The 12,900-nt window shown below is 44.2% G+C and overlaps 1 protein-coding gene across 2 annotated transcripts in view; it reads right to left on the bottom strand.

Annotated features, from left to right (window-relative positions):
- Insc (INSC spindle orientation adaptor protein) overlaps positions 1-12,900 on the bottom strand; it is a 114,907-nt gene that overhangs the window by 39,763 nt on the left and 62,244 nt on the right. For both annotated transcript variants that reach the window (XM_075974833.1, XM_075974834.1), the window contains exon 6: positions 7,925-8,038. In XM_075974833.1, coding sequence (XP_075830948.1) covers positions 7,925-8,038 — 114 coding nt within the window. The remainder of the gene's footprint in view (positions 1-7,924; positions 8,039-12,900) is intronic.

Genomic DNA, 12,900 nt, shown 5'->3' with positions numbered 1-12,900 from the left:
CACCTGTTCCAAGAATCAAGCAAAATAGAGATGAGTTCAGCAAAATACTATCCCAGGTCCAATTTTTGATAATATACCATAAGTAGATTAGGAATCTACCATGTACTAGGCTCTGTTTTACATACTGGGGATGCAGTCTTGACTCACTGGAAGGCTAATGAATGAGCATCTTCAGAGGAAGCAAGGACCACTGCAGCCCAGCACAACTTTACTGAAACAACCTCAGATCTTCCTCTCCTCCACTCCAAGCAGGGGCTCAGGAGCTTTTCTTGCTCTAAGAGTTTCGCCTCTGACCACTGATGGGCTCAAGATGAATTGTCCAATTCAGGGAGAGGGTATTTACTAACGCCTAATGTTTCGTCGATTCCATCTAACATTGACTACAAACTCTTATACCTCATCTTTCTCCTGGGGTGGTTGCTTTGGTGGGGAAGAGCTAGGCAAATGCATTCATGCATTCAAAATATAGTCGTTTATTATGTGCTAGACACTGCCATGGTCCTGGTTCATACTCAACCCATGGTTTGGCAGAAAGAGCAGACAGTTCTAAAAGCAAGAACAAAGCTTGGCAAAGAAGAAAAAGAAGGCAGGCATGAGGCAAGTTCTGGATCACAGAGCAGGAGCCCCTTCATCCGGGAAGGGTCTGTAGAGTAGCAAGAGAGAACCTCTCTGGTTTCAAATGCATGTTATTATTAGAATGCATGTTAATATTATGCATGTTAATATTATTAGAGTTATTATTAGAAAAGATGCTCACCCCTTTGATTCCTTGATCTATAACCCTTTACCCTGCTCTCTGATTTTCTCATGGCATATACAGATCTCTCATGTAAGTTCCACATATAGATCGCCCTTAGACAGCAAAGCACAGTCAAGCGGCAGAAACAGAAGTGCAGGAGTTGTAAGCTGTTTCTGCCAGCCTCGCTGGTTGTCAGTAGTCTCCCTCGGGATAGAATACATAAAGATAGATATTTACATCTGGGTGTATTCATATCTAGCCATTTCAGTTGCATAGGTATCATTTTATTAGACTTATCTATTGGTAAAGCATACACAAAGGTTTACATTGAGGGTAGACAATGAAGAAATGGTGCCAAAGAATCTGAGGTGGGGAGCTCATAGACCCCGGAATGAACCTACTACTACTATTTTACTACATGTGAATAGTCTCTCAAACTGCCTTCCAAATGTGAATCTTTCTACCCAGAGACCAGTGCAGCTCTTGGTTCACATCAGAGAAATAGATAGCACTTAAAATGTGATCGAAAGCCACTTATGAGCGAATACATATTATATTTGTCTTTCTGGGTCTGGGCTAAATCACTCAATATGGTGTTTTCTAGATTCATCCATTTGCCCACCAATTTCAAGATGTCATTATTTTTACCACTATGTAGTACTCCATTGTGTAAATGTACCACATTTTCGTATCCATTCTTCAGCTGAGGGGCATGTAGGTTGTTTCCAGGTTCTGGTTATTACAGATAATGCTACTATGAACATGGTTGAGCACATGTCCTTGTGGTATGATTGAGCATCTTTTAGATATATACCCAACATTGGTATTTCTGGGTCTTGAGGCAGATTGTTTCCTAATTTTCTGAGAAGTCACCATACTGATTTTCAAAGTGGCTGTACAAATTTGCACTCCCACCAGCAATAAAGGAGTGTTTCCCTTGCCCCACATCCTCTCCATCTTACAGGCCACAACCCCAGAGAAACTATACAACAAAGAGGACCCTAAGAGAGACATGGATCTACATAGGAAAGTGAAAAAGACAAGATCTCCTGAGTATTGGGAACATAGGAGTCATGGGATAGGGTAGAAGGGGAGACAGGAGGAAGAGAGATGAGTGGATAAAAGTGTATAGCTCAATAAAAACAATGAAAATGAGTTATGCTCTTGAATACTAAAGAAAAAATATGATCAAAATAATTGTGTTGCATGGATGAAATTCTCAAAGAATTGGTAAAATTATGGGGGGTTGGCGGTTCTTGTTTGTTGTTGTTGTTTCTTAAGAAATCCAAGATCAAAGCCAGGAAGGCTGTGGCAGCCTCCTTTGGTTCAGAAGGCACTGAGACCAGAAAATCCACCTGAGCTCTGCATTTCCATCAGCCCCCCCCCCCCCACATCATGTCTTTTCCCAAGCCTGTAAAAAATGTCCTCCTTAGCATTTTCAGTTATAAAAAAAAAAAGCCATAGACCCTTGCTAAGGGGATTCAGGTCTCAATCCTGGCTCCTTGTCTGGTTAGTTGGGGCAAAAATGCTACGTAACTGTTTAGCACAAAGAGCTGGTCTGTGGGGAAGAACCTGGGGCTAGCTCTCTGGACAGTTGCATGAGAGTTTGGCTATGGAAGGCTTCCTGATCAGAGGGTGGCCTTGTCCCTTTATTAAAGGCATATAAAGACCCAGGCCATGTGGATGGGGAAAGCAGGGAAGAGAGCTACCGAGGAGTTTAGACGGATTATCTGACAAACCACCCCAGAGCCCCCACCAGGACTGACGACAGCACTTATCCTGGGGTAACACTGGGATTGACTGAGCCAGCAGATCACGCTGTTGGCTGGGACTTGTTTAATTTTATAGAAAGCTCTGGGCTCTAAGCCCAGATGCATAACAATATGAATTATTCAGACAGCTTGGGATGAGCTGTCATAATGTTGGCAGGGGCCACTCCGGGGTGTGGAGGCTGGAGATGGAAGGAATTAAAGAGGAGCTGGGGTAACTGTGACACAGCATCGTGGCGTTTGTGTGCTCTGCGTGGAGGGGGAGAGGGCTGCCACCATCATCGTGAGGAGACTGGGCTCATTCATGGGTGTCTGGATCCAGATACACTCAGAGGACCCACCCCAGACAGACTGCCTAGGTCTCAACTAGGAGCGGCTGGGACCGATGAATGACCCAGAGGTCACAGTGGGCTCTGCAGGTGTCATGAAGACCACTGGGGCACCTGTCACATTGATCCCAGTGTTGAGTTCTTTACTGCTTGTCTGGGGTAGGATGTTTTTCTGCACTGGACTCCCACATGGTGCTTCTGCTACTGGAACTCACTTTGCCATCGTCTGGACTGAAAAGATAGAAGGCATCACCGTGTCCTCTCCCTGCTTCTACCCTCAGCCTACTTCATCCCAAGGACCAGACACAATAAGGTTGAAATGAGGACTGGCATCAGAAGACCTGGCTAAAATTCCAGCTCCGCATGAATGGACATAACTTAAAACAAGCCCTGACCATCTGAGAACCTGCTTCCTCCCTTTAAACATGTAAATTTTGGGCTCTGGGGAGATGGCTCCATGGGTAAAGCAGTTGGTGTACAACTGTGAGGACCAGTGTTCAGATCCCCAGCACCCAGATAAATGCCAGGTAGACTTGGCAAGCCTATAATCCCAGTGCATAGAAAGTAGAGACAAAAGATTCCCAAAACCAGCAGGCTAGCTAGATTAACCATGTCAGTGAGTCCTGAATTGACAGACTCTGCTTCCATGCACAAAGTAGAAGGCAGTCAAGGAAGACAGGCAAGGTCAACCTCAGACTTGCCAATGCATGTGCCTACATATGTAGCTCCACACACATGAGCCTACACACATGCAAACATGCATACACACATACACACCACAAAATACACACATACACACCAAGAATGTAACAGTTATAACTCTTAACATATCTGAGGACGGCTGATTCATCAAGGAGGTAGCAAGCAGAAAGTACAACACAGTGCTTCGGTCGCCAATGAAAGATATGGAGGCCTAGGGAGTAGGCAGTGGGGAGAAGAGGAGGAGTGGGAAGCAAGGAAGGTAAAAGGGAGCGAAGAGCAGCACTGCTGGGAGACAGTTCACAACACACAAGGGCATGTCACCTTTAATAAACAGCCTAGTTAATCTTATTGGTTCCCATGCCTCAGCTCCCCACTTATGCAACTGGAGTGGGTGCGGTCTTCTGCACAGGACTTTGAGAAGGCTTACACAAACACTCAGAACATTATCAGGCACATAGTCAATACTATCGGAATTGTTTTTAATACTGATACTACTATACCTATCGTCATCATCATCACCACCACCACCATCATCATCATCACAGTGACCGTTTCCAGCTTTAGAAAACTCAGGCTCCAAGTTTCCCCAATTCCCATCAAGACCTCCCAGTCCTTACTTTCACCAGCCTCACACCCAGGGAAAGTTAATCATTCATTGTGTAGTGCACCAGAAGCCAAGACAGAAGAAATGACAATTGAGACGGAGATGGCGTTGTTGGAGCAGGGACTTGGCCCTGTCAGGAAGGATCCTAAGTTTTAAGCAATGAAGCTGGTGAAAAGCAGAGAACAGAGGTAGGAGGATCTGGTTTCAGGCTGGAGCTGGGCAGGGTACTGTGGGTCATGTGTGACAGATGCTCGTCTCAGGGATGGGTGGGGATCAAATACCATAGCTATGCAAAAAACTACCAGTCCAGGGCCTGGCACATGAGGAACAGCCAGGATACAGTACATTTGAACATTTTTTTAATGTTTTGGTCACTACTGTTCACCTTGGAGAGGCTATGGTGGGATATAGCTCCAAGCATCATGATAAGATTTGAAATTTCTAGTCAAGGCTGTTAAGAGTCCAGGCTACACTGGGAGCCCAGAGTTGTGTGGGTAGCTGGGGGCAGGGAGACTGGGAGAGGTGAGGAAATGGAGGAAGCAGTGACCAAATGAGGAAAACAGTTCACCATGGCCGCCTGTTCAGACTGGAGTTTGACAAGATGAGAACTGCAGGCTTCCTGTTCCACCAGGAAGGCCAGACACTGTGGTGGAGTAAGGAAGTCTCTTAAAATCCCACAATTCACAAAGGCAGGGCTGACGGTACCAGGCCTGGCCAGCCTCCTTCTATGAGCAGGACTAGTATGAGAACTGCCTATGGTTCTTGCCCAGGCCTTTGTCCCCTGCCCTCTCCCCTACCAGGTCTCTCTCTCCTTCCCTTTCCCCTCCTAGGCCTCCTCCCCTGCCCTCTTCCCCTCCCAGGTCTCTCTCCCCTGCCCTTTCCTCCCAGGCCTTCCTCCCCTGACCTCTCCCCTCCCAGGCCTCTCTCCCCTGCTCTCACCCCTCCCAGGCCTTCCTCCCCTGCCCTTTCCCCTCCCAGGCCTCTCTCTTCCTGCCCTTTCCTCCCAGGCCTTCCTCCCCTGACCTCTCCCCTCCCAGGCCTCTCTCCCCTGCCCTTTCCTCCCAGGCCTTCCTCCCCTGCCCTCTCCCCTCCCAGGCCTCTCTCTTCCTGCCCTTTCCTCCCAGGCTTTCCTCCCCTGCCCTTTCCCCTCCCAGGCCTCTCTCCCCTGCCCTTTCCTCCCAGGCCTTCCTCCCCTGCCCTCTCCCCTCCCAGGCCTCTCTCTTCCTGCTCTATGCCCTCCCAGGCCTCTCTCCCCTGCCCTTTCCTCCCAGGCCTTCCTCCCCTGCCCTCTCCCCTCCCAGGCCTCTCTCTTCCTGCTCTATGCCCTCCCAGGACTCTCTCCCCTGCTCTCTCCCATCCCACTGGACATGTTTGGAATCAACATTAGCCCAGGTTGAGTCCCAGACTCCTGAGGAGACTAGCAGGAAGTTAAGCACTACCCATAGCTTAGATTCAAACTCACATCTCCTTTCTGTTTTCACGAAAGAGGAACATGGCAACAGGCAGGTAGTAGGCATTGTCTACACCAGCAGCACACAGAAAGGAGGTTTTGAGAACCTGGGCCAGCCAAGATTTGCCACTTTTTTTTTTTCTGAAGAGAAAAGCATTCTTTGTTCCAAAAGAAATTCAGCTAAGTCTGGGAATTTAATCTCCAAACTGGAGTTGAGAGGTTGAAGAATGTCTTTGTTCTGCACAGTATCATGTGACCTCTGCAGGACAAGACTCGCCACCAAGAGAATGATGGAGTCACAGAATCCTTGGGAGAGACAGCCCAACTCCTTCCTTGTTTCCTTTTCCCCAGTAAAACCACATGCATTCAAGTAAAATCTTAACTAATGCCCCCAAAAGAGAGTAGCAGCCAACAAGGGATTAGAAATCACCTGGAAAATAAACCTATCTACCATTCCAGACTAATTAAAACAGAATCAGAAATTGTTTAAACCTCCCGTGATTCTGGATCACACTTTGGCCTAAGGCTTGAACCAGGAGTCACTACTGTGGGTTTGGGGCCATGAACTTGGAACCAGAGCTCTTGGTTTCTAATTCTGAACTGACCCATTTATTAGCTCTATGACTTTGGGTAAGTTCTGCAAGTCATGAACTCTGTTATAAATGGGAACAACAGAGTCCCCACTACGTAGGCTGTTTTCATGTTTTAAAAGAACCAAGTTATGCAAGGCATGAATGATAGAGCTATAATGTCAGATATTGCCATTAAACACAATCCACTTGTTTCCTGACCAGAGCTGACAAACCTTTACCCCAGTTTCATTTCTTTAAGGGCTTTGATCAGTGACTCTGAGGTTTATCATCTCCCAGAGAACTTGCTGAAATGAAGAGTCCCAAGCATTACCCAGAACTGCAAGATATCGGTGAGGATTGCTATCCAGATGGGACTGGAGGCCACACACATGGATCCCCCTCCTGAGACTGGCATCTGAATCTCCAGAAGAAAGAACTGAGTTCTACTCGGGTCACTAGCTCACGTAGCTTCTTTTCCCAAGCAAAAGGAAGACAGCAATAAACCTAACTTTGGCCATAGAGCCACAGTCCAGAGTGAGTCAGCCAGGAAGCTGGTGATTCACACAGTTGTCTTGTTTATTCCCTCTTCCTCTCATACAGTGCTGGAGTGGCCATGGGCCTTTGAGGATCTGACCAAGAAGCTTAGAAGGGGATATTCAGATAGATCCAATAAGAACATACGTGTCTGACAAGATGAAGTCTCTGTTTACAGACACTTTCTGCTTCTTTCTTCTGAAAACGCTGCTGCTAACTATTATGGGGTAGAAGGTATAGTGAAAGCTATTAAGGGATTTGAATGGAGCCTAGCTACAGGTAAGGCTGTACCTAAAAAGGGTTTTTTGAACTGAGTTTAAAACACTATATCTCTTACTTCCACAATGAAAGGAGGCCGATAAAATCAATGTTTATGGATTTATTTATCTGTTTATGGCAATGTTGCTATATTCCAAATGGTCTTTCAATCACTACATCTTTTATAGACAGACACCAGGGACCCCACATTGTCAAGAAGAGACGTATGGAATGGGAAAGAAGGGTTGACATTTGTGGCAGGTGCCTTGTTAGAAAGATGGCAGACTTCTGTGGACATATCTGCAATGATTAATCTTGGCTGTCAATGTGGCTGAGTCTGAAATCAACTCTCGACTAGGATGGTTGAAGTGGGAAGACTCGCCCTAAATGTGGGTGTTATCCACTAGCAGTGGCCTGAATATCAGGAAGTCGGGGAGAAACTTTAGCTTTTTGCCTTCTTGGATTATGTATCTTGCTGGCAAGTTCATCTACACTTTGCAAACCTGTTCTCAAGCTCATCATCTTTGTAGTTGCTGTTGCATCCACCACATCCTCTACTGACAATGGAAACCAGAATTTTCAGTCTTCCAATACAGAATAAAGCCAGCGGCTCTCCAGGAATCTTCCAGGCCTGAGTGGCTATTGACTCTCAGTCTCTCGAATGTGAAGGCAGCCATTGCTAGACTACCCAGACAGCACTGTGCAATACACTCTAGTGAGTCCTGCTTTAATAGATGCATTTAATAAGTTATGCTCTTTTGGAGAAGCCTAACTACTAAATCCGTTTGTGTCAGTTGGGAAATGAAGTCATGGGGTCTAGGAAACACGGAGAAAAGTGACTCTTCCAAAGTCACACAGCAAGTTTGGCCAAGACAAATCTGAGCCAGCTGTTCCCACCTACCCAACCGGCAGATCTTCCTCCTTCTTCCCCCAGCCCCGCTCTCTGGTCCCCAACCCCGAAATTCACCTTGGCTATGATGCGACACAAAGGAGCCCCCTCCTGGGTCAGGCTGAACAGGTTCCCTGTGGTAGACTCCATGATGTAGATATTGTCTGAGGTATCGATTTTTCTCACAAGTGCCTGGGAAGAGAGAAAAGTCAACTGATTAACTTCCACCTGCCTCTGTTGCTCTTCCTCAATGGAAAACCAGGGGGTCCATGCTTCTCATAGCCTCTGTGGAATCTGAAGTCCTGTCCCATGTACTTGTGGAACAATATGACACTGTCTGGGGTGAGGTCTGAGCTCCATTGAAAAGATGCAGGGATGGAGGATCATGTCAAACCAATAGTGCATGGGTACCAAATGAGCTCCATCCTAGTTCCCTGAAGGCCTCAGCAACACCTTTCCATTGTGCTGTAACTCCACAATGAGAACAGAAACCACAGATGAAATAAGCAAGCATCAACTGTGACAGCAAAGGCATGCCAATAGCTACAACCAAACAATTTGCTCATTCTGCATGGCTGTTAGACAAGGGTAAACCCCAGCTGGTGATGGGCTCAAGGGCTGAAACAAGCACTCCCCAGTAGCATCACACTGGCTAGGATATTTAGATTGGGGACATAATCGTGACAAATAATGACACCAGAATTTGACGGACAAGTAGGTAACTCCATGAGTAATGAATGCTGTACTAATCAAATATGAAGCACTCTAGAATATGTGGAGAAGGTTAGATATAGGACCACAATCTTAAGGAAGAGCCAGGAAAGCCATTAACAAATAAGATATGAAAATTATTCCTAGAAGAGTTTAGCTAATTTCTGGGGGAGAAATGCCTTACAAATGGAAACACTTCATAATCAGCCATTAGCCTTGGCTCGTGTGACTCATTATTGATTATCAGCTTTTCTTACCAACTAATGAACGCACTTATTCAAGTTTCCCCAGGGAAATGTAGATATGGAGACCTACCTCCATGGACCTCCTATGAGAGGACAAAATCTGCAAAATATGGCTGCAAATCTCAGGTATTTTTAGTTGCTCTCTGTGTGTATATATATATATGCATACATGTGTGTGAGCATGTGTGTATGCCTGTGTACTCTTGTGTGTTTTCATGTGTATGCACATGTGTATGCATGGCTTTGTGCACTTGTATATGTGCCTGTGTGCATGCGTGTATGTATATATGTGTGCATGCATGAATGTGTACATGTGTATATACATGTGTATATATGGACCTCTCCATCCAATATTTTGATTCAAAGTCTCTCACTAAACCCAGAGCTCACTAGTTCGGGCAGTGAGCTCAAAGGGTCTTTCTGTCTTCCTGTTCAGCTGTGTAATGGCACACACATACCACTGCACCAGCTTCTCTAACATGGGTGAATCTGGGAGGTGGAATTTAGGTCTTCCTTCTTGTACAGCAATTACTTTACAGGTTGAGCTCTCTCCCCAGCCCTTTTTTATTTTGTCTTGAAACAGAGTCTCATGCAACTCAGGATACCCTTGAATCTATACCTCAATCCTCCTGCCTCTGTCTCTGAGTGCTGAGATTATAGGCATGTACTGCAACCCCTGCCTTACTTATTTTTAAATATCAAGAGGCTATGTTTTTAAATCACCTAGTGTTGTAGAAAGGAAGAAAGGGATTCAGGCTCTAGTTTCAGTTTTCCTTTAATTCTCTATTCTAATCAAGAATGCATTGGGCTAAGAGCAGATTCTGAAACTAAAATGCCTGAGTTCCAATCCTGGCTCTGCCACTACTGGCAATGTGAAGATGGTTTGTGATAGCCTTTCTTTGCCTCAGCTTCCTCACCTGTACAATGTTGGAATAAACAGCATCTGTTTCTCACACTAAGGATGCTCTTATCCTGAATTTGCCAACAAGCACTGAGAGAACTTCTGAAAGTGCCCACTATAGTGAAGTAAAACATTGTTAGAAGTCATCATTCATTTGGTCTCGGGCAAATTAGATAAACTTATTAGGACCTGGTTTCACCACTTACAAATTGATGAAAATGAAGCGATTTGGGTGTGTCTCTTTTGTTCTCTTTACTCATACACACAGAATTCTTCACACACACACACACACACACAGAGGTTAATCCTTAGATTGAGTGTATATTTAAGCAAACTACATTAAAAAAAATATTCTCTAAGATTTGGTAGGTACCTCATATAAGAGAGTCAACAAAAGCAGGCCTTAACAACCAAGATTTGCCAGCACAGATCTCTGTAATGAATATGCATTTTTGGTCCCTTCCCCCTGTTGACTTGAGACAAGCCCTACTCTTTCCCATTATGCAGAGACTTGACAACAAATGACACAGCTACCTCTCCCAGGACCCATTTTTTTTCTTTTCAGGATCCCCTAAAGATACTGCCACCCCCAGACAACAGGAAGTAAATTTAAGAAGACAATGCCTATATTCCCAAGAGGTGGGGTGGTGGTTTTTGATCTTTTATTGGGTTATGGATATTTGTCATTGTTTAGGGAGATTGATTAAAAGTTGTTATTGGTAATGGTGAGGGGAAAAGTTAAATAAAGAAAATTAGATACAAGGTTCTTGCTTTGAAAAGAAAAAAAGAAAGATAAAGATATAATAGAATAAAAAAGTAAATTATTGATTCTACTCTGAAAAAAGGGAGGATATAGATATGATAACACAAAAAGGTAGATTATTGAATCTACTTTTAAAAAGCAACTAGTTTTAAGTGTTTTACATTGAATTGGACATTTGTATATTATATGCAAATACTTTTATATATTGATAAATAAATATTTTGTATAGTGATACAAATTTAAAATTAATTTGTTAGAACATACTGTACATACATTTCTACTCTTGTTTAAGGTATTATACCTATACAACTCATTTATTAATGTAATGCAAATACCTTTCTTTGAAAATTATTATTACCAACTGTTTAGAATAATAAGGAAATGCAGGTTAGTAGTTAACTGCCTATTACAATTGAGCTTGTAATCACATTAGGTATGTTTTCAAGGTCAAATAAATATATATTTCAGATAGACAGGTCATCTTCAAACAGTCATAGCTCTACAGAATATGGCATTTAAGATACCTTAATAGCATAGGCTTTTTTTTTTTAAACCATAATGAGACATGATGGAGGAAGGTCATTGGCTAATAAACAAACTGCCTTGGCCCATTTGATAGGTTAGAACATAGGTGGGTGGAGAAAACAGAACAAAATGCTGGGAGAAAGAAGCTGAGTCAGGCAGTCACCATGATTCTCCCACCCGACACAGCCACAGGTTAAGATCTTCCCTGGTAAGCCACTTCGTGGGCTACACAGATTATTAGAAATGGGTTAGATCAATATGTAAGAGCTAGCCAATAAGAGGCTGAAACTAATGGGCCAGGCAGTGTTCAAAAGAATACACTTCAAATTGCCAAAAGACACTTAAGGTCATGCTCAACTTCCCTAGTGATCAGGGAAATGCAAATCAAGACAACTTTAAGATACCATCTTACACCTGTCAGAATGGCTAAAATAAAAAACACCAATGATAGCCTTTGCTGGAATGGTTGTGGAGAAAGGGGGACACTCACCCATTGCTGGTGGGAATGCAAACTTGTGCAACCACTCTGGAAAGCAGTGTTTCGGTTTCTCAGGAAATTCGGAATCAACCTACCCCTGGATCCAGCAATACCACTCTTGGGAATATACCCAAGAGATGCCCTATCATACAACAAAAGTATATGCTCAACTATGTTCATGGCAGCATTGTTTGTAATAGCCAGAACGTGGAAACAACCTAGATGCCCTTCAACGGAAGAATGGATGAACAAAGTATGGAATATATACATATTAGAGTATTACTCAGCAGTAAAAAACAAGGACTTCTTGAATTTTGCATACAAATGGATGGAAATAGAAAACACTATCCTGAGTGAGATAAGTCAGACCCAAAAAGAGGAACATGGGATGTACTCACTCATATTTGGTTTCTAGCCATAAATAAAGGACATTGGGCTTATAATGCATGTTCCTAGAGAAGCTAAGTAAGAAGGTGAACCCAAAGACAAACACCTAGGCATCCTCATGAATATTAACCTTCATCAGGCGATGAAAGGAGACAGAGACAGAGGAGCACGGGACAGAAATCTCAAGGTCCAAATCAGGAGCAGAAGGAGACGGAGCACGAGCAAGGAACTCAGGACCGCGAGGGGTGCACCCACACACTGAGACAATGGGGATGTTCTATCGGGAACTCACCAAGGCCAGCTGGCCTGGGTCTGAAAAAGCATGGGATAAATCCGGACTAGCTGAACATAGAGGACAATGAGGAATACTGAGAACTCAAGAACAATCGCAGTGGGTTTTTGATCCTACTGCACGTACTGGCTTTGGGGGAGCCTAGGCAGTTTGGATGCTCACCTTAGGAGACCTGGATAGAGGTGGGCGGTCCTTGGGCTTCCCACAGGTCAGGGAACCCTGATTGCTCTTCGAGCAGATGAGGGAGGGTGACTTGATTGGGGGAGGGGGAGGGAAATGGGAGGCGGTTGCGGGGAGGAGGCAGAAATCCTTAATAAATAAATAAATTAAAAAAATAGGGAAGAGGTAAAACCATAAAATCCAGTGCCATCCTACAACTTGGTTATCAGTTCCTGCACACTTTCCTTGCGGATTCTGTGGACTATTGTTTATTATGCTTCTTATTCATTAAATATCCAGAGATTAAAAAAAAGAATACAGTTTCTCTGTAATTATTTCCAGTAAAACTAGCCAGGTGGCAGGACGCAGCCTGCTGCTCCTCCTTCAACAGAGACATGTGTGCTCCTTGCAGAACCAATATACTTCTGAGAAGATGGTGGGCATCAAAAAAACTCTACATTGAATTTATTTTCTTTGTTGCAAAAGTAAGCCACTGGGCAAGAAAATGCCCTTGCCTTGACTGCTGACAGTATGCTATCACACAAGCAGGATGCACAAAAAAAAGAGACCACCAAACATTATCAAGAGAAGGA

The sequence above is a fragment of the Microtus pennsylvanicus genome, chromosome 5, assembly GCF_037038515.1.
Source record: "Microtus pennsylvanicus isolate mMicPen1 chromosome 5, mMicPen1.hap1, whole genome shotgun sequence".
In the NCBI taxonomy this organism is placed as follows: Eukaryota; Metazoa; Chordata; class Mammalia; order Rodentia; family Cricetidae; genus Microtus; species Microtus pennsylvanicus.
Note: the sequence above shows the minus strand (reverse complement) of the source record. Positions and strands in the feature narration are given on the sequence as shown.